This window comes from Ahaetulla prasina, chromosome 7 (genome assembly GCF_028640845.1).
Source record: "Ahaetulla prasina isolate Xishuangbanna chromosome 7, ASM2864084v1, whole genome shotgun sequence".
Taxonomy (NCBI): domain Eukaryota; kingdom Metazoa; phylum Chordata; class Lepidosauria; order Squamata; family Colubridae; genus Ahaetulla; species Ahaetulla prasina.
In genome coordinates, this window is record NC_080545.1 from 9,025,153 (window position 1) to 9,047,543 (window position 22,391).

At 47.3% G+C, this 22,391-nt stretch overlaps 1 protein-coding gene across 2 annotated transcripts in view; it reads left to right on the forward strand.

The window, feature by feature from the left end:
• Nucleotides 1–4,834: 4,834 nt before the first annotated feature.
• The window catches only part of RELN (reelin), a 457,527-nt gene continuing 439,970 nt past the window's right edge, over nucleotides 4,835–22,391 (forward strand). Inside the window, exon 1 of one of the 2 annotated variants that reach the window (XM_058190565.1) lies at nucleotides 4,835–5,264. In XM_058190565.1, the coding sequence (XP_058046548.1) occupies nucleotides 5,015–5,264 (250 nt within the window). In that variant the 5' untranslated portion in view covers nucleotides 4,835–5,014. The remainder of the gene's footprint in view (nucleotides 5,265–22,391) is intronic. The other variant, XM_058190566.1, reaches the window with a different exon arrangement.

Here is a 22,391-nt window from a genome sequence, read left to right on the forward strand (position 1 = left end):
ATAGTTGCAGATAAATCTTTAGAAATGCTCAGATTAATTTTTGAAAAATCAGAATCCTTCCAAAGTCCCTTCCCCGGCCTTATTTGTAAAGTTGTCCATTCTTTTCTTTTTTTTAAAAAGATATTATTGGCTGCACAGCAAACATCTCCATTGGAAGCAGCTGGACCTGTTTTTCATGCTACAGAGTTAGCAGGTGGCATATCTCGGTATCTCTCATTGCATATTCCTTTAAGAGCGCCACGTTTTAGGTATGTTTAAAGAGACTTGGACGGTTTTCCCAAGACAGAGCATTAATCCTGGAGAATATTAACTTCCTCGACGATATGCCATCGACAGCATCTTTTTATTACTCTCATTCCCTTCCTCGGAATACCACGGATGCATCCAGGAAAGTGAAGTGCGCAAACATTGTGTGTGTGGGGGGCAATGTTTAAAATGGAATGGGGTTGGCAAAGCTACCTAAACATTTGTCGACACTGTATTTGGCAGTCGCCAGTGTGTTATTAGTCTGTTGTGTTTGCGAGCGCTGAAATTCATCCTAAAAAAAAAAAAAAGGCTTTTTGTTTTTTTAATATTCGTGAAAAGCGAGCCAGCTTGAATTGCAAAGCTTTCCAAAGAGCTTCCATTAGACTTCCTGGAATAAATCCTTGAACAGGGAAATTCACCCCCCGGATGCCCGATTTACCTTCGCTGTGTGAAAGAGAAAAATCCTACGTCGAATTGTGCCTTTTTTCACCTTCTCATCCAGTCTGTCAAAAATAATTGCGTGTGTGTGTTTTAATTTAAAAACCTTCAATCCACTCAACTGGGAGAACCTGCGAAACATCTCAGCGAAGTTGTAGCAGGTGAGCATCTGATTGGTACTGATTTGGCCACACAGGCAGGTAAAACAGATGGCCGGGCGTCCCCCTGGGCCTGGGGTGTCGGAGGCACATCAGATGCATGGGAGCTGGGCCAGGGACGGCAGCCTGCAGACTGTGTGGGGAGGGGGGGGGAACGATGAACTGAGAGGAACACCTTCCTCGCTGTGGCGAGGAATAGAAAAGAATAACAGAGTTGGAAGGGACCTTGGAGGTCTTCTAGTCCAACCCCTTGCTTAGGCAGGAAACCCTACACCACTTCAGACAAAGAGAAGTTTTTAAATTTTATTTATTTGTGTATTTCGTCAAAGACGTATTTGATAACAGATACAAGTGTAAACATAATTATAAATACACGAAAAAGATATGAATAAAAGAAAATATTAGGACAGGGATGGAAGGCATGCTGGTACGCTTATGCACGCCCCTTACAGACCTCCTTAGGAATGGGGTGAGGTCTACAGTAGACAGTCTAAGGTTAAAGTTTTGGGGATTTGGGGAAGAAACCACAGAGTCAGATAATGCATTCCAGGCATTGACAACTTTGTTACAGAAGTCGTATTTTCTGCAGTCTAGTTTGGATCGGTTTACCATGAGTTTGTATCTATTGTGTGCTCTTATATTGTTGTGGTTGAAGTTGAAGTAGTCATTGACTGGTAGGACATTGTAGCAGATGATTTTATGTATTACACTTAGGTCAGACTGAAGACGGCGAAGTTCTAAGTTGTCTAAGCCCAAAATTTCAAGTCAGGTGGCATAAGGTATTTTGTTGTGAGGAGAAGAGTGGAGGACTCTTCTCTTGAAATATCCCTGGACTCGTTCGATTGTCCGATATGAAGTGCGGGTTCCAGACTGATGAGCTGTATTCAAGAATTGGTTTGACAAAACTAACCCATAGTTTGCAGTTCAATATTACCGGAGAAGAAGCTACGCAAGATTAGGTTGACAACTCTTAATGCTTTTTTAGCAATGCTGTTACAGTGAGCTTTGGCACTTAGATCATTTGAGATGAGTACTCCAAAATCTTGGACAAGAGTGAGAATCGTCTATTAGGTCGTATCTGCCCAGCTTGTATTTTGTGTCCTGATTTTTGTTGCCTATGTCCAGACATAACCCCCTAGGTCAGGGGTCTCCGACCTTGGCAACTTTACGACTTGTGGACTTCAACTCCCAGCAAAGCTGGCTGAGGAATTCTGGGAGTTGAAGTCCACAAGTTGCCAAGGTTGGAGACCCCTGCTCTAAGGCCCCTTCCAACTCTGTTATTCTATATCAAAATTGTCTTTCTATTATGATGTCCAGACTTGCTGTGCCCAGTTCAACACTGTTCTATCACGAGGGGATCAAGATTGTAGCCTCATCAGATGCTGGCTGTCCTCCAGCACGTTTCCCAGATTTACCATCAGTGAAATTTACCATTAGTGAACAATTGTCCTAGGTTTCAGTGAATACTTTGCACTGACCGTTTGATTTTGAAAGGCTCATCCGCGGGAATAAATAAGACCTCATTTTGCAAGTGTGAACTGAACAATTGAGAAACAAGCAGAATCTGAACAAGGTATTATTATTACCTAGGTGTCTGTCTTTTTTTTTTCCTTCCTTCTTTCCTTCCTTCCTTCCTTCCTTTTTCTTTCTTTCTTTCTTTTCTTTCTTTCTTTCTTTTCTCCTTCCCTCCCTCCCTCCCTCCCTCCTTTCCTTCCTTCCTTCCATTCATCTGGAGGATGGCAATATAACTTTTTTTGCATCCTGAACGAATAGTTGTCCAGCTCAGGGTTGAAATGAGGATTCTTTCTGGCCTGAGTGGTTTTCTTGTGGTCATTTCATTACCCAACTCGGCAACATCATCAGTACTAGAGGGGCCTGGGGTTTGCTCTCACTTGAGACGCCCTCTCCTTTCTCATCAGCACTGATGAGGTTACTTAGTTGGGTACTGAAATGCCCTCAAGAAAACCCCTAAGCTCAGAGAGCATCAAGGACCCTGAAGTCCTTTTCTTCCTTCTCCCCCTCCCATCCAGACAAAGCAGTCGTCCCTGTGCGCCTCCCCGCCCGCCCCCTCCTCTTCTTCTTCCTCCTTCTCCCTCTTCTTCTTCCTTCTCCTCCTCTTTCTTCCTCTTCCTCTTCTTCGTTCCTCTTCCACCTTCTTCCTCTTCTTCTTGCTTCTCCTCTTTCTTCCTCTTCCTTCTTTTCCCTCTCCTTGCTCCTCCTCTTCTTCCTCTCCCTCTTCTTCCTCCTCTTCTTCCTCTTCCATCTGCTTCCTCCTCCTCCTCCCTCTTCTTTTTCCTCCTTCCTCTCCCTCTTCTTCCTCTTCCATCTGCTTCCTCCTCCTCCTCCCTCTTCTTTTCCCTCCTTCTTCCTCTCCCTCTTCCTCCTCTTCCATCTGCTTCCTCCTCCTCCTCCCACCTCTTCTTTCTTCCTCTCCCTCTTCTTCCTCCTCTTCTTCCTATCTGCTTCCTCCTCCTCCCCTCCTTCCTTTCTTCCTCCTCCTTCCTCTTCCACCTCTCCTTCCTCCTCTTTTTCCTCCTCCTCCTCTTCTTCTTCCTCTTCCATCTGCTTCCTTCTCCTTCCTCTTTCTTCCTCTTCCTTCATCTCCCTCCTTTCTCCTCTTCTTCTCCCTCCTCCTCCTCCTCCCTCTTCTTCCTCTTCCTCCTCCTCCTTCCTCCTCCTCACCTCCTCCTCTTCTTCCTCTCCTCTTCTTCCTCCTCTTCTTCCTCTTCCATCTGCTTCCTCCTCCTCCTCCCTCTTCTTTTTCCTCCTTCCTCTCCCTCTTCTTCCTCTTCCATCTGCTTCCTCCTCCTCCTCCCTCTTCTTTTCCCTCCTTCTTCCTCTCCCTCTTCCTCCTCTTCCATCTGCTTCCTCCTCCTCCCCCCCCCTCTTCTTTCTTCCTCTCCCTCTTCTTCCTCCTCTTCTTCCTATCTGCTTCCTCCTCCTCCCCCTCCTTCCTTTCTTCCTCCTCCTTCCTCTTCCACCTCTCCTTCCTCCTCTTTTTCCTCCTCCTCCCTCTTCTTCTTCCTCTTCCATCTGCTTCCTTCTCCTTCCTCTTCTTTCTTCCTCTTCCTTCATCTCCCTCCTTTCTCCTCTTCTTCTCCCTCCTCCTCCTCCTCCCTCTTCTTCCTCTTCCTCCTCCTCCTTCCTCCTCCCTCACCCTCCTCCTCTTCTTCTCCTCCTCCTCCTCCTCTTTCTTCTTCCTCCACAATAAAAAAAGGTGGGGAAAGGGCGGGGCCGCTCTTCCCCCTCGGCTTCCCGAGCGCGCGCGCGCCCGCTCGTATATGTGCGTGTGTGTGTGTGTGTGAAGTAATTTATTTCCAAGCGGAGCTTTTTCTCTCTTTCTCTCGCCCTCTCCTTTCTTTTATTCTCCCTCCTTTATTTCCCTCTCTCCTCTCTCCCCTCGCCCGCCCCCTCCGCTTCTGCTCCTCCGCCGGGAGAGTGACAGACGACGAGCGGGGCTGAGGGGGAGGCTGAGGAGGGCTGCGGGACCTCTCGTGGCTCGAGCGGACCGCCGGCCGGCCAGGCAGCCAGTCAGTCAGTCAGCTAGGCAGGCAGAGAGTGAGGCGCGCGCGCGTGCGTCCGTGAGCCCCTTCGGCCGCTTCGCCCCGCGCGCCTCACAAGTTGCCCTCGGCTCGAGCTCGCCTCGCGCGCGCCTGCGGGCGGGCGGGCGGGGCGAGGGCGCGAAAAGGGAGACACCCCCCCCCTCCTCACCACCACCCCTCCTCACCACACCACCACTCCTCACCACCCCCCTCCTCACCACCACTCCTCACCACCCCCCTCCTCACCACCACTCCTCACCACCCCACCCAACCCAGCTCGCCGCGCCCCTCTGGCTCGGCGAAGGTGTGTGTAGAGGGGAGAGGCAGTCGGTCGGTCTCTGCTCCCCTCCTTTCCTCCTCCTCCTCTTTCTCCTCCGCGGGGCGTCTCCGGCGGTTGCCAAACTTCGCGCGCTCCCCCCCCCCCCATCACCACCCCTCCACCGCCTCCTCCTTCCCGGCTCTTCTGCTGCTGCTGCTGCTGCTGCTGTTCCCCCTCCGGCGGCCGGTAAGCGGCGACGGCGGCCACTTTCTCCTCTTCGCCCGCCTGGCGCGGCTTGGCCCCCCATCCCCTCGGCGCGCCTGGATGAGCGGCTGCCCGGTGAGCGGCGGCGGCGGCGGCGGTGGTGGAGCATGGCGCTGGAGCGGAGCCCGTCAACCCCGCCGGTCCGGATTTGTCCTCCGCGGCGACTAGTAACGGCGGCGGTGGTGCTGCTGATGCTCTCGGCTGCCGGCCGGGCCGCCTATCCTCGCTTCTCGCCCTTCTTCTTCCTTTGCACCCACCACGGGGAGTTAGAAGGGGACGGTCAGCAAGGCGAGGTGCTCATCTCCCTCCACCTGGGAGGGAACCCCACTTTCTACGTGCCGGGACAGGAATATCACGGTAAGGGTTTTTTTTTTTTTAAAAAAATCAAATCAAAAGGAACCCCGTTTAGAAAAAGGGGTGCGAAGGTCTCGTCGCTCCGAGTCCCATCATCCCCGATCAGTGCGGTTTGGGGCGGTGGGGAAAGAAGGAGATCGCCAGATTGGGGAAAGGGTCTTTTTTTTCTGTTCGTGGGAAGGCTGGACGCGTGTTTGGCCCGTCGTCGACTCCGTGGAGACCCCCGGGACAACCTGATGCCCCGATGGACTCCCGAGTCCCATCATCCACGATCAGCGCGGTTTGGGAATGAGGGGGGGGGGAAGAAGATCACCAGATTGGGGAAAGGTCTTTTTTTCTGTTCGTGGGAAAGCTGGACGCGTGTTTGGGACCCGTCGTCGACTCCTTGGAGACCCCCGGGCCAACCTCATGCCCCGATGGACTCCGACTCCCATCATCCACGATTAGCGCGGTTTGGGAATTGGGGGCGGGGGGGAGAAGGAGATCACCAGATTGGGAAAAGGGTCGTTTTGTGGGACGTGTGTTTGGCCCGTCGTCGACTCGAGGAGACCCCAGGCCAATCTGATGTCCGCCAGCCGGTCCTGATGGACTCCAGTCCCATCATCCACGATCAGCGCGGTTTGGGAATGAGGGGAAGAAGATCACCAGATTGGGGAAAGGTCTTTTTTTCTGTTCGTGGGAAAGCTGGACGCGTGTTTGGGACCCGTCGTCGACTCCTTGGAGACCCCCGGGCCAACCTCATGCCCCGATGGACTCCGACTCCCATCATCCACGATTAGCGCGGTTTGGGAATTGGGGGCGGGGGGGAGAAGGAGATCACCAGATTGGGAAAAGGGTCGTTTTGTGGGACGTGTGTTTGGCCCGTCGTCGACTCCGAGGAGACCCCCCCCCGGGCCAATCTGATGTCCGCCAGCCGGTCCTGATGGACTCCGAGTCCCATCATCCACGATCAGTGCGGCTTGGGGAAGTGGGGGGGGAGATCACCACATGGGGAAAGGGTCTTTTTGTGAGAAGGGTTGACAGCGTGTTTGGCCCGCGGTCGATCCCGAGGAGACCCCCGGGGCTAACCTGATGTCCGCCAGCCGCTCCCGATGGACTCCCGAGTCCCATCATCCACAATCAGTCCCAATTGGGGGTTGGGGGTTACCAGATGGGGAAAAGTTTGTGTGTGTGTGTGTGGTTGGGGTTTGGCGTGCGTGGCGATGGCTTTGATGGGGGCGGGTGGGTGGGCTTTGCTGTCTGGTTTTTGTAGTCCGGGGAAGATCGGGAAACGAAATCGGGAAAAATGTAGGGTGGCGTTTCGTATGGTTTATGGAGATTCTCGGTCATCCAGGTCATGGTAGTCCCAAAGATTGCCTTTTTCCTCCCCCCCCCCGCCTCACTTGTCTTTCCCCTTTTCCTCCCCACCGGGAGGAATGCTTTTTGCATTTTTGTATTTTATTCTATCATCTTATAAAACGTTTCGATCCCAAAGATTGCCCTTTCCCGAAATCAACTGGACTTTTAAACTCTCCCATTGAGCAAATTGCGGCTCGACGGCTCAGTTACTGCGGAATTAACAGCCGAGAGGCTATTAGTTAACAAACGCCTTCAAGAAAAGGAACAACCAAAAAAAGAAAAGAAAAGAAAAGAAAAGAAAGGCACCTTTGAAGTCGCGTTGTATTCTTTCACCTAAAATACTTCTCTCCGGCTTTCCCCAGTCCCTTTGATGGAACCGGAGCGTGCCGCTTATAGAGAGACAACCGAGTCCCTTCGCCAGCCCCCTTCCCAAAACCTCAGAAATCTTAAGAAATAAGCGCTTTCTGCTTCCAAAGTTGAATGATCTCCGCTTTGCTCCAATTAGGGGGTGGGTGGGTGGGAGAGTTCAGAAGCGCCGAGATCTGGAAGATGAAAACTACTAGTAATACTACTAATAAGGAGAGCGTTCCCGTCCGTTTAAGAGAATAACTCGCCTGTCTTCAGAGGTTTTTCGAATAAACCTCTGTGCTGGTAGATGACACGGTGCAAGAAATCGGAACCTGCAATACCTGAGAAGCTATTTTCCTCGGGTTACGAAGGTAGGGAGGCTTGGGGGACAAACGCTGGAGGACGAAAACCAGGTTCCGATCCCAGTTTGACCAGTAGCTTCCCTTTTGTGGTCTCGAATGGTCCGCTATCCTGCCCGCAGCCTGAACTACCTGGGGAGATAAAACGAGGGTTGGGAAACCCCCGGATAGCCACCCAAACCTTCTCCGGGGAGAAGAGCGGGACAAATTATCTGAGATAATAGCCTCGGCTTGTTAATTCCGTGGTAATTTAGCTGTCGAACCGCGTGGCGAGCTGTTTCTCAACGGAAGAGTTTCAAAGGACCGATAAAAAGAGTTGGGGAATGAACTCCGAAGAAGACAAAAAAACGCGCTTGGAGAATTTTGCCTTCTCTTAAAAAAGCTGGGTGTGAAATGATCCTGCCTATTGTGTTATTGAACAGAATAGAATTTTTTTTTTAGAATAGAATTTTTTATTGGCCAAGTGTGATTGGACACACAAGGAATTTGTCTTGGTCCATATGCTCTCAGTGTACATAAAAGGAAAGATACGTTCATCAAGGTACAACATTTCCAACACAAATGATGGTCAATATATCAATATAAATCATAAGGATTTGCCAGCAACAAAGTTACAGTCATACAGTCATAAGTGGAAGGAGATGGGTGATGGGAACAATGAGAAGATTAATAGTAGTGCAGATTTAGTAAATAGTTTGACAGTGTTGAGGGAATTATTTGTTTAGCAGAGTGATGGCCTGGGGGGGGGAACTGTTCTTTTGTAAAAAGATACACGTTTAAGGGAGAAAGGGATGAGCGATCCCACCTTGAGCCATCAAAGAGAGAGGGAGGGATGAAAATTCTAATTAGCAAAATTGAGGAACAGAGCCAGGTGCTGCCCGCTGCTTTCTTAAGACAGTGGCGATTTAATGAGGACTTCAAGAAACGGTCAGATGGTGGGAATCAAATGGATCACCCCCCCTCCCGCTCCCCTGTTGACATTGCCTGTAGGTGTTTGCTGCTTGTTTTAACGGTGACATAAAATGTAAGTGACTGATTACGGGTGGAATTGATGTGTCCCTTGGTGTTACAAAGGCTGTGCATTGTATATGCACATTGAATGTCATGCCATGAATCGGCTATCAGTAGCCCAGAGTGAATTCTATCTTTTCCCTTCCAAGCTAAGAGTATAAAAACTAGCCGGTTTGAGGACTCTTTGGTGGTCTCTGAGCTTGGTAATGGCCAGCATCAGAGAGCACACCACGGAGCATGTCAACCCTTGAGCTACAAATGTTCTCCTTTATTGGTATTAGTAAATTTACTTTATTGTCATTGCACCTCGTACAACGAAATTAAATGCCATCTTCAGTGTGCATTATACATAAAAAAATAAACCACACATCCTTCACATTCTATAGAATTAAATGGAACCCCCCTGATACGGCATTAATATTGCGCTATACAGTAGAATTCAATATAGTTAGTGCTCTGGGATAGAAGCTGTTTTTCAGCCTGTTTGTCCTTGCTTTTATTGTCCTGTACCGTCTGCCAGATGGTAATAGTTCAAAAAAAAAAATGGGGTGCCCAGGATGAGCTGGATCTTTTAAAATGTTTTGAACTTTCTTAAGGCAGTGGGAGCTATCAAGCTCTTCCAAAGAGGGGAGAGGGCAATGATCCTCTGGGCAATGAGGTTAACCCTCTGGAGTGCTGTCCTATTTGCCACTGTGCAGGAAGCGGTGGCTCAGGGGCTAGGACGTTGAGCTTGTTGATCGAAAGGTCGGCAGCTCAGCGATTCGAATCCCTAGTGCTGCTGTGTAATGGGGTGAGCTCCTGTTACTTGTCCCGGCTTCTGCCAACCTAGCAGTTTCGAAAGCACATAAAAATGCAAGTAGAAAAAATAGGGACCACCTTGGTGGGAAGGTAACAGCGTTCTGTGTGCCTTTGGCATTGAGTCATGCCGGCCACATGACCACGGAGACATCTTTGGACAGCGCTGGCTCTTCGGCTTTGAAACTAAGATGACCACCGCCCCCTAGAGTCGGCAACGACTAGCACGTATGTGCGAGGGGAACCTTTACCTTTACACAAGCGCAATAAGTTAAAATACTCTCTGGTGCAGCAGTAGAAGGTCACCAGCAGTTTTCCATTCAGTTCTTGTTTCCCGAGAAGTCTCAGGTCGTATAATCTCTGCTGGGCCCTTTTGACCAGTCCTGCAACGTGAGCGCCCCAGTTCAGGTCTTCTTTTATGATAACACCCAGAAACTTAAAACTGGCCACTTGCTCCACCAGCTGGTTTGGTTGATAGCTTCCTCTTGCAATAACAGTTCTTCAAAAGAAACTCCTCTTTAGGAAGAGGATTCGAGAGCTAAGCCTAACTCTCAAGATTTGGAGGAGACATGTTAAGGCTCTCTTGGGTGGCCTTTGGGATACTTTCCTTTTATTGAAGAGATAATTGCCTTTTGGCATGGAAAACACCCCTCCCCCACCCCAGAATTGAGTGGTGCCATTTACAGGTCACCCAATAACTTCCAGAAGAGTGACCAGCCACTATGACACAAGCCCCACCCACTCCTCTCGACCGGTCACTATGATTGAGCTTTGTCACTCTGTGTGACCTCAAGAAAGAGAATTGATCTGACAATACTCAGTGAACCAGCTCACTTTTATTGGAAGATCCCACATTTGTCTGGGTTTCCCCTTTCATATTTAAATGGAAGGGTTCCATTAGGTCGAAGTGAATTTTTCTTGGTGAAGGGGCTCCGTTTTTTATGGAGCGGCAAAAACTATTTGCGTACCACTTTGTGTTTTATCATGCCGTTCTTTTCTCCTGTTATCAATTTCTTCTTTCATACCAAGTGCATTATTCTCTGTCTGACTTCCAAAAAGCTAAGCAGGGTTGAAACTGGTTACTAGTGGGATGGGAGGCCAAATTCACTCTTAGCTTGGCAGGTTTGGGGGGGTGGGGAAATGCCCTAAAAGAAGGCAATAGCTACTTCAACATTCCTAGGGAAAAAAATACAAAATTCTAGGGCGTGTCCTGGTTTTAACAAACTCAACTTGATGGACTCTCAACATTTTAATTGTTGAGCATTGTCACTGAGTAGCAGCTGCTCAAGAGCAGTGTTCCCTCCCCCCCAAACTCCAATTTGTGGACCGGCATTCGGGTCCGTGGCATGCTTGAAACTGGGCCACGCAAAAAAAAGTGAAGCCCTATTCTGTCCCCCTCGCCTCAGTCTGAGCGATGACTTAATTAGCTGGCACTATCAGCTCTGGCAGTAAACTAGTAAGCGTATGCCAAGTGTCTCTGTTATCTCCCTTGATGCCAATGAGTCAACAAACAATACTTCAGCTCTAGTCAAGCAGTTGATTTGCCTGCTACGAAGAGGCATAGCAGCTCTTGCTGCCTTTATATCCTGTGGGATGTGGCTCCATGACTCAGCACTTCCTAGGCTTGCCCCACCCCTGCTTCTATTGTTCCCGCCTCTCCTGCCTACGAAACCTAGGGTCCAGCCAGGCCTGATTACCATCAGCTGGGTCTGCAGGCGTGGCCTTGGGGGGGGTGGGAAGAGTCAGGGGACGGAGGCCTCGTTATCTCCTCCACCTGGCCTGCTTCTGGCTCCTGGAGCTGAGCCAGGGAAGCCGGTGCTCCCGAGGTAAGTCCTGATAGCCCTTCTCCCTCACTTTCCAAGTCACTTTCTGGCAGGGGCCCCGGCTCGGGGGGCGCAGACACGACAAGCCTCATCCATGAGATGCAAGCCAGCACATGAAACTACACCCGCTCCGGTCCACAAAAACTGAAACGGTTCTCCACCGAACTGGTCCCTGGTGCCCCATAGAGATCCCAGTAGATGGGTGATAAAAAGAAGGGAACCTGACACTGAGCTATTGCAATATCCAAATAAATTATGATGGGCCAAAGCACATTCCGTTGTCTCCAGCAATATCTTCCAACCTTGACAAACTTTAAGACTTATGGACTTCAACTCCCAGAATTCCTCAGCTAGCTTTGCTGATTCACAATGCAGCTCTTGAAGACAAAGAGAAGGGACATCTTTAGAAGACCTTTTCTCTACAGATCTTCATATATGGAAAACATTCGTAATAAAACATGCTATTCTTTCATTTGGAGGTTTCAACACCCTGCATAACCTATCACCCCCGATACAGGATAGGCGTTTATCCAGGGGTGAAATGTAAAATTTGTTACTACTGGTTCTGTGGGCATGGCTTGGGGCGGGGGGGGGCGTTTAATGTGACTGGGTGGGCGTGGCCAACTTTTTTTTTCACTTTTAAAAGCATTTTTTCTACAACCTCTTCCGCTGAAGAGGTTGTAAAAAAATGCTTTTAAAAGCCTGTGATGATCAGGCAACTCAACTGGGATTGGCAGAGGGAAAAAAAAGCTTTTAAAGGGTTCTGACGATCCCAGCTGAGCTGCATGATCATCAGAGGCCTTTTTTTTAACTTTTAAAAGCAATTTTTCAGCCAAAGAAAAAATGCTTTTAAAAGTTAAAAAAAAAACCCACCTCTGATGATCGTGCAGCTCAGCTGGGGCAGGGTGGGAGTGGGGCAGGGATTTTTGCTACCAGTTCTCCGAACCACCCGCCGCCATTGCTACCAGATTGGGCGATCCGGTCCGAACCGGGAACATTTTACCCCTGCGTTTATCCCCGAACCTATCTTAATGTATTGCAATGAAGTGTAAATCTTTATTTTTATGTTACGAAAATCACCCCCTCCGGAATACCTCAAATATCTCGTTTATGTACGTGTTACGTTTTTTTAGTCCAGCACCTCCATCTGATAAAGCCAAAAGAACTTAGTATATATATATATATATATATATATATATATATATATATATATATATATATATATATATATATATATATATATATATATATATATATATATATATATAGGTCTTTAGTTATTTGAGTTTTCTCCGCGTAAATTGGAAGTGTCTTGGCGGCGTTTCAGCGAAGTCTCATTCGTCATCTTCAGGCTTCAGCTTCGTGCTTCTGGGAGCAAAAGCACGAAGCTGAAGCCTGAAGATGACGAATGAGACTTCGTCGAAACGTCGCCAAGACACTTCCAATTTTACGCGGGAGAAAACCCAAATAACCAAAGACCTACATACAAATACCCGCGAAAACCTCAGAAAACAAATATATAGGCAAATATATAGCCTATATATATAGGCTTAAATCAAAGAAGCTGAAAGCGGTGGTAGAAATGCCCATCTGCAGGAACAAAGAGGAAGAAAAGAGTAGAAGAATAAAGAAGATTAAGTTACTATTGGTCCGGCTAATGTCTTCTGCTATTTTCTTGATCTCAAAGTTTGTGATCAAACAGTTCCAGTTTCTTACGTCTTTCTTAAACCGCCACATATACTACATAGTTGCTTCCTTACATTTTCGGAGAAAACAGCAGCAGGTTCAAAAATCTTGTTCTGCACTGCAATTTCTTCTTCAATATATACAGGAAAGGTTATATAAATGTGGCAGGAGAAAACATAGGCAGATCATAGGAAAACGAAACGCAGAGAGGCTAAACTGATAATTACAGGGGGAAAAAAATGTTGGATACTAAACAAGACTTCCTTGCATTGATAAGATAACATATATTTTTTTAATCACACCGCATGTGTTAGTTAGTGTTCAGGCCACAAAAAGATAGAATTGTATTTCTTGATGAACTGTAGATTAGCTAGCTTTATCTCACTACGAGTGTCATGGGTTAGGCTGCAAGAGGTAGTACTCTTTGTGGATTGTAACTCAGCTGTTTAGGGCTGATATCTAGCTCTGAGGTTCTTTTGTTCAAGAGCATTTACACTGAGGCTGTTGGTACCTTCCTTAAGCCAGCTTTATTTTAAAGGGATCCCTCTTGCGAAGTTCAAAAACACCAGTCCCTGAGATTTACATTTTTATCTTTCAAAATTATTTTTGCCCAGGCGTAGAAATAGCAAAGTAATGAATTCAGTTAGGGGCTGTTGGGTTGGGTTTTTTGTTTTTTTTTTGCATCATCATATATCATGATATGAAAGATAGGCTCTATCTTGTTGATGAATCTGAAAGCTAATATCTCTTGCTCGACTAAAGTGGAGAGAGTAAACTGTATTACACAAATACAGTTCTCTGATTAATAATAATAATAACACAGTTGGAAGGGACCTTGGAAGTCTTCTAGTCCAATCCCTGCCCAGGCAGGAAACCCTACACCATTTCAGACCAACGGTTATCCAACATTTTCTTAAAAATTTCCAGTGTTGGAGCATTCACAACTTCTGCAGGCAAATTGTTCCATTGATTAATTGTTCTAACTGTCAGGATATTCCTCCTTAGTTCTAAGTTGCTTCTCTCCTTGACTGGTTTCCACTCATTGCTTCTTGTCCTACCCTCAGGTGCCTTGGAGAATAGTTTGACTCCCTCTTCTTTGAGGCAGCCCCTGAGATATTGGAACACTGCTATCATGTCTCCCCTAGTCCTTCTTTTCATTAAACTAGACATACCAAGTTCTTGCAATCGTTCTTCATATGTTTTAGTATATAGGTGGTAATGGAATGAAATGGACTTGAAAAATTTGGCATGTAGGCACCCCAGTCCTAAAACTGTTTAATGGGATTAATCTCAAGTTGTTAATGCCACACTAAACCATTTACCTGGGAGTACAGTATATTGTGATGACTTCCAAAGAAACAGATCAGAAAGGAGCCACCACTCCTCTGGTGGCTCAACAGGCTAATGCAGTCTATTATTAACAACAACTGCTTGCAATTACTGCAGGTTCAAATCTCACCAGGCCCAAGGGTGACTCAGCCTTCCATCCTTTATAAGGTAGGTAAAATGAGGACCCAGATTGTTGGGGGCAATAAAAGTTGACTTTGTATATAATATACAAATGGATGAAGACTATTGCTTGACATAGTGCAAGCCACCCTGAGTCTTCGGAGAAGGGCGGGATATAAATGCAAATTAAAAAAACAAAACAAAACAAAACAAAAAACCAGAGTTGGAAGGGACCTTGGAGGTCTTCTAGTCCAACCCTTGCTCAAGCTGGAAACCTTGTATCATTTCAGACAAGTGGCTGTCCAAGTGGCTCTTCTTGAAAACCTCCAGTGACTCACAACTTCTGGAGGCAAGCCGTTCCACTGTTTAATCGTGGATTAAATTGTTCTAATTGTCAGGAAATTTCTCCTTAGTTCTAGGTTGGTTTTCTCCTTGATTAGTTTCCATCCGTTGCTTCTTGTCCTGCCCTCAGGTGCTCTGGAGAATTAGAATTGGTTCATCAGGTAATATGAGTCAGGCAGTTGACAGCTGTTTTCCCCATATTCATCATTAATTGTATTGGGTAGACTTCTTAGGAACTGAATTTTAACAACATCTGCAGCATTGTTGTTGTTGTTAATTGCGAAGTCGTGTCTGACCCATCGCAACCCCATGGACAACGTTCCTCCAGGCCTTCCTGTCCTCTACCATCCTCTGGAGTCCATGTAAGCTCATGCCGACTGCTTCAATGACTCCATCCAGCCACCTCCTCTCTGTCGTCCCTTTCTTCTTTTGCCCTCCATTGTTCCCAGCATTAGGCTCTTCTCCAGTGAGTCCTTCTCATTAGGTGGCCAAAGTATTTCAGTTTCATCTTCAGGATCTGGCCTTCTAAAGAGCAGTCAGGGTTGATCTCCTCTAGGACTGACCGATTTGATAGCCTTGCAGTCCAAGGGACTCGCAGGAATCTTCTCCAGCACCAGAGTTCAAAGGCCTCAATTCTTTGGCACTCAGCATTTCTTATGGTATATGGATATTTAAGCTGCAGCATTACATATTGCCAATCCTTGGGTCAAATAGCACTAGAACTTAAAGGTAAAGGTTCCCCTCGCACATACGTGCTAGTCGTTGCCGACTCTAGGGGGCGGTGCTCATCTCCGTTTCAAAGCCGAAGAGCCAGCGCTGTCCAAAGATGTCTCTATGGTCATGTGGCCGGCATGACTCAACACCAAAGGCACATGGAACGCTGTTCCCTTCCCACCAAACGTGGTTCCTATTTTTCTACTTGCATTTTTTACGTGCTTTCGAACTGCTAGGTTGGCAGAAACTGGGACAAGTAACGGGAGCTCACCCCGTTATACGGCAGCACTAGGGATTCGAACCGCCGAACTGCCGACCTTTTGATCGACAAGCTCAACGTCCTAGTCCCTGAGCCACCGCGTCCTTAGTAGGGGTTAATTTAAGACGCTCTATGGCCTACAGTGATAAACAAGATTATTTCCCAATAATTCCATATGCAAAATACTAGTACAGGTAAACTCACTTAACCAATTTCTCACTTTAGCAACATAAATTTTGGGCTCAATTGTGGTTGCAAATCGAGGACTACCTGTAGTTGAATTTAGATATATATATATATATTTACAGTTAGTTCCAACAGTGGATAGTAGTATGTAATCTAAGAAGATACATGGAATTCTCCATATCCTCTAATACCTCACTGGTATTACATATTTCAAATGTTCTGCTTGTGATAGTTGTCTCAGTTTACCTTATGGAAAGGCTAGCCCTTGTTACCATTGGTCTGCAATCTTCAGGTGCAAACAAAAATGTATGTACAAATAGGGATAGTCAAGAAGTGGCCTAGTGGCCTAGTGGTGAAGAAACTCACCTCTCACTTGGAAGGTTGAGAGTTCAGTCCCAGACAGGGGCAGATGTTTCTCTATCTAGGTGCGAAGAGAAAATATCTGCTGCGAACTCCACACAGGCGCCAGGAAGGGCATCCAGCTAGTAAATGCTCAGCTCCTTCCAGTCACCGTGACTCTATGCTGAATTAAGGGATTAGAGCAGCGGTTCTCAACCTGTGGGTCGCGACCCTGTTGGGGGTCGAATGACGATTTGCCAGGGGTCGCCTAAGACCATCGGAAATATGGGAAGTATACTTGCGAGTCGAAGAATCGTGAATTCGGCTTCAGGCACGAGGAATTAAAAAAGAGAGAAATCTTTGCTCTGATGTCTCCCTCTCAAGCCAGCTGCAATCACTCCAAATCGCTAGCCTAATCTGGCTTCAGGCGCGATAAACTTAATAGGGGAGGAGTCTCCACTTTAATGCCTCCGTCCTCAAGGCAATCACAAGCAGTTCAGATCGCTAGCCAATACGGCTTCAGGTGCGATAAATTCAAGAAAAACAGTTTGCCGCTTTCCCGCCCCCTTCTGTGGCTGCTGAGGCGCGCTGAGATCGCTGCCTAAAAAAAAAAAATTACGGTTGGGGTCACCACATCATGAGGAATTGTATTAAAGGGGTTGCAGCACTATAAAGGTTGAGAACCACTGGATTAGAGGGTCACAAAAGGGGAGTTTTTTTATGGATAGTCAAGAAGTACTTTGAAGCAAAGCTAGGCAACCTTTTCATTGTCAACGATTTAACATGGAGTGGGGGCCCTGAAGGTGGTAGGGCCACATTCTATGTCTAAGTTGATTGGGTTGGTGTCATGCATGAAGAATAGTATAGACAGAATAAGAGAGTTGGAAGGGACCTTGTAGGTCATCTAGTTTTGTTTTGTTTTTTTGCTTTTTTAAATTTGCATTTATATCTCCCCCCCCCTTCTCCAAAGACTCAGGGCGGCTTACACTATGTTAAGCAATAGTCTTCATCCATTTGTATATTATATACAAAGTCAACTTTTATTGCCCCCAACAATCTGGGTCCTCATTTTACCTACCTTATAAAGGATGGAAGGCTGAGTCAACCTTGGGCCTGGTGGGGCTTGAACCTGCAGTAATTGCAAGCAGCTGCTGTTAATAACAGTCTTAGCAGTCTGAGCCACCGTCAACCAAGCAGGAGACCCTACCTACAACATTTCTGACAAATGGCAGTCCAGTCTCTTCTGAAGAGTCAGGACCACACACTAGGTTCCAGTTAAGTTTATTTATTACTCATGTCTATATGCAAGAGTTAACTGTAGTCAACTAAAGGTCTACACTAAATTGGTGGCAGTTAAGAGTTAACTGAATTCAAGACGGTTCTACTTAGACCATTTGTAGGAACGGAACGATTCCAGGCCGATTCCTCTCTTGATCCCACCCCAGGCTCTGCCTGTCCTTCTCCTATAGTTTGTGTTTTAATTGTGATATATTTTATTATAGGGTGATAGATTTTTTTTTTAAAAAAATATACCACTAAATAGTAGGAAAATCTGTTTTTAGTTAGCAATGACTCTGAAACTGTTTGCTGAATAAACCCCTTGAGCTGTGGGTTACCCACTCCTGTTATAAATTTTTCAGTTGGCATAGATAGAAGAATTACGCACTGCTGGGTTTGCTATTTGGGGCAACCGCTGATTTTGATCAAAGAAAATAATTCAAATGCAGACTCAAACTTACCTGAAAAAGCATTTGTTAGCGACGGGGAAGAATTAGCCTGAGCAAAGATTAACTGTTCAGATAGATGGAAAAGTATAATTTGTACTCAGAGAAATTTAATCTGGAAAGTATGAGAAAGCAATGACTGTATTTGATCTGCATAAATAACCAAAGGACAAAAAAAATAGAGAGAGAGAGAGAGGGGGAAAAAAAAACTTCCAGCAAACAAGGAAAGGAAGCTATTAGGGCTAACTTTTGGATAGAAGGATGCGTGAATAGAATAGAATAGAATAGAATAGAATTTATTGACAAAGTGTGATTAGACACAAAAGGAATTTGTTTTGGTGCATATGCTCTCAGTGTACATAAAAGAAAAGAAAAAAAAATACCTTCATCAAAGGTGCAACATTTACAACACAAATGATGGTCATAGATTGCAATTTAACCCTTAATGATAGCAACAAAAAGTTACAGTCATACAGTCAAAAGTGGAAAGAGATTGGTGATGAAAACGATGAGAAGATTAATAGTAGTGTAGATTTAGTAAATAGTTTGACATTGTTGAGGGAATTATTTGTTTAGCAGAGTGATGGCCTTCAGGAAAAAACTGTTCTTGTGTCTTGTTGTTCTGGTGTGCAGTGCTCTATAGCGTCGTTTTGATGGTAGGAGTTGAAACATTGATATTGATTGATAGATGGATAGATTTAAACAAACATAGTTCATAACACATCCCTTGTTTCAGAGAAGGAAGAGCAAATAGGTATTTCTGAATTGCACGTGGAGACTTAAAATCAATGGTTAAGTGTAAACAGCTAGCCTCTAGAACTTTAAAGTTTAAAGTTAACATCTACATGAGACCAAGTCAAATGCTTTTTGCCTAAGTGGTCATATCTCCGAAAAGAGTTATGAATAAAAATACTAAGGATAATGACATTACGGAAGCTATTATCAATGCCCCATAGAGGTATAATATGTTTTAGAGATCCCTATGTTTCAGAATTTACAGGAAAGCTGGAACATGACCACTGAAGTAAAGACAAGGATAGAGAAAGCTCAAACAGCGTTCTTCAAAATGAAAAAAAGGTCTTCTGCAATCACGACATAAGCCTAAGATTGAAAATCAGGCTTGTCAGATGCTACATCTTTTCTGTTCTGCTCTACGGGGTGGAGAGTTGGTCTCCGACAGAAAAGCCACTTGAAGAGAATGGAAGCATTTGAAATGTGGATTTACAGGCGGCTGTTACGTATAAGATGGGTTGACAAAATCAGAAATGAGGAGCGGATAAGCTGCCTGGGAAAGCCACGGGAAATCATCAAAACCATTTTAAAAAAAAACAAAAGTTAGAATATTTTGGGCATGTGATGCAACACCCAGAAAAATGCGCCATACTTTGGGCCTCTGTGGCTCAGGCTGCTAATGCAGCCTGTTATTAACAGCAGCAGCCTGCAATTACTGCAGGTTCTAGTCCCACCAGGCCCAAGGTTGACTCAGCCTTCCATCCTTTATAAGGTAGGTAAAATGAGGACCCAGATTGTTGGGGGCAATAAGTTGATTTTGTATATAAATATACAAATAGAATGAAGACTATTGCTAACATAGTGCAAGCCGCCCTGAGTCTTCGGAGAAGGGCGGGATATAAATGTAAATAAATAAATAATAAATAAATACTTCACTTAATCCTCCAAGGAAAAATTGAAGGCAAACGAGGTCCAGGCAGAAGAAGAACATTATGGCTTCAAAATCTAAGGGACCGGTTTGGACAAAACTCAACAGCACTTTTTCACGCGGCTGTTGATAAAAATAGGATTACCAACATGATCGCCAACGTCCGATGACGGATATGGCACTATGAAGAAAAAGATGATCCAGAGATCTAGTCTTCTGAGCTTTTGGATTCATGCTGGAACTTCCCTCTAGCGGAGTGTGCTTTGGGGTATTCTATGCATAATATTTATGTGGTGCCTGGTTGAATGTGGCTCTTTTTGTTGATTAGGATGTTGATGGCCGTATATCCCTGAGGATCTGGCCCGCGGCACGACTGAGGAACTAGTCGCGGCCTGGGAACAGGCCGCGGCTGGGGCCCTGGACCGTGTCGCGCCTTTGCGGCCTCTGACTCGGCGCAGATCTCGTCCGGCCCCTCGGTTCTCTGAGGGGCTGAGGGAGATGAAACACCGGAGAAGACGCCTAGAGAGCACTTGGAGGTCCAGTCGTTCCGAAGCTGATCGGACACTAGTTAGGTCCTATTCTAGGACCTACCTGGTGGCAATGAGGAGGCGGCGTTCTCGCCTCCACCCTCATTGCGCCGGCAGATAACCGCCCGGCCGCCCTGTTTTGGTGACCCGCCTCCTTCATCAGGAGGTGCGGATGACCTTTGCAGGACGTGCCGAGGAGTTTAGTGGTTATCTATACGATAAAATCGCTCAGCTCCGGGACGGTCTGGACCGAAATTGGGATGATCCAAGCGAGAGGGAGGAGACACGTCTTGTTGAACCGGTTTGGGATGAGTTTGACCCTGTGGCTCCTGAGGACGTGGACAGGTTGTTGGGGAGGCTTCACGCCACGACATGTTTACTGGACCCGTGTCCTTCCTGGCTGGTACTGGCCACTCAGGAGGTGACACGAGGCTGGCTCCAGAGGATTATCACCGCTTTGTTGGAAGGGGTTTTCCCTGCCGCCTTGAAAGAGGCGGTGGTGAGACCCCTCCTCAAGAAGCCTTCCCTGGACCCAGCTATTTTGGGTAACTATCGTCCAGTCTCCAACCTTCGCTTTGTCGCGAAGGTTGTAGAGAGTGCTGTGGCGCGACAGCTACCCCAATACCTGGATGAAGCTGTCTATCTAGACCCGTTCCAGTCCGGCTTTCGACCCGGATACAGCACGGAAATAGCTTTGGTCGCATTGGTGGATGATCTCTGGCGGGCCAGGGACAGGGGGTACTCCTCTGCCCTGGTCCTATTAGATCTCTCAGCGGCTTTTGATACCATCGACCATGGTATCTTGCTGCGCCGGTTGGGGGGATTGGGAGTGGGAGGCACCGTATCGGTGGTTCTCCTCCTATCCCTCGGACCGGTCGCAGACGGTGTTGACAGGGGGGCAGAGGTCGGCCGCGAGGTGCCTCACTTGTGGGGTCCCGCAGGGGTCGATTCTCTCGCCCCTGCTGTTCAACATCTACATGAAGCCGCTGGGTGAGATCATCGGTGGCTTCGGGGTGAGATACCAACAGTACGCTGATGACACCCAGCTGTACTTTTCCACCCCGGGCCACCCCAATGAAGTTGTTGAAGTGCTGTCCCGGTGTTTGGAAGCCGTACTGGTCTGGATGGGGAGAAACAGGCTCAAGCTTAATCCCTCCAAGACGGAGTGGCTGTGGATGCCGGCATCCCGATTCAGTCAACTGCAGCCGCGGTTGACTGTTGGAGGTGAGTTATTGGCCCCGATGGAGAGGGTGCGCAACTTAGGTGTCCTCCTGGATGACCGGCTGTCGTTTGAAGATCATTTGACGGCCGTCTCCAGGAGGGCCTTTCACCAGGTCCGCCTGGTTCGGCAGTTGCGCCCCTTCCTTGATCGGGATTTATTTATTTATTTATTTATTTATCATATTTATATACCGCCCTATCTCCCTAAGGACTCAGGGCGGTTTACAGGCAGTTAAAACACATATAAATACAGATTAAAACGACAATTAAAAAACTTATTCTAAAGCCCAAATCATTAAAACAGTATAAATAATAAAAAACCCCTTAAAACCAATTGCTTAAAAACCTAATCCAGTCCCGCGCAGATGAATAAGTATGTTTTAAACTCGCGACGAAAGGTTCGGAGGTCCGGAAGTTGACGAAGTCCTGGAGGGAGTTCGTTCCAGAGGGTGGGAGCCCCCACAGAGAAGGCCCTTCCCCTGGGTGTCGCCAAACGACACTGTCTAGCAGACGGCACCCTGAGGAGTCCCTCTCTGTGAGAGCGCACGGGTCGGTGAGAGGTATTTGGTAGCAGTAGGCGGTCCCGTAAATAACCCGGCCCTATGCCATGGAGCGCTTTAAAGATTGTCACCAACACCTTGAAGCGCACCCGGAAGGCCACAGGTAGCCAGTGCAGTCTGCGCAGGAGAGGTGTCACACGGGAGCCACGAGGGGCTCCCTCTATCACCCGCGCAGCCGCATTCTGGACTAACTGAAGCCTCCGGATGCCCCTCAAGGGGAGCCCCATGTAGAGAGCATTGCAGTAATCCAGGCGAGACGTCACGAGGGCGTGAGTGACCGTGCATAAGGCATCCCGGTCTAGAAAGGCGAACTGGCGCACCAGGCGAACCTGGTGGAAAGCTCTCCGGAGACGGCCGTCAAATGGTCTTCAAAAGACAGCCGCTCATCCAGGAGAACGCCCAGATTGCGCACCCTCTCCATCGGGGCCAATGACTCGCCCCAACAGTCAGCCGAGGACTCAGCTGACTGTACCGGGATGCCGCATCCACAGCCACTCTGTCTTGGAAGGATTGAGCTTGAGCCTGTTTCTCCCCATCCAGACCCGACGGCTTCCAAACACCGGGACAGCACTTCGATAGCTTCATTGGGGTGGCCGGTGTGGAAAAGTACAGCTGGGTGTCATCAGCGTACAGCTGGTACCTCACACGAAGCCACTGATGATCTCACCCAGCGTTTCATGTAGATGTTGAACAGAAGGGCGAGAGAATCGACCCTGCGGCACCCACAAGTGAGGCGCCTCGGGGCCGACCTCTGCCCCCCTGTCAACACCGTCTGCGATTGGTCGGAGA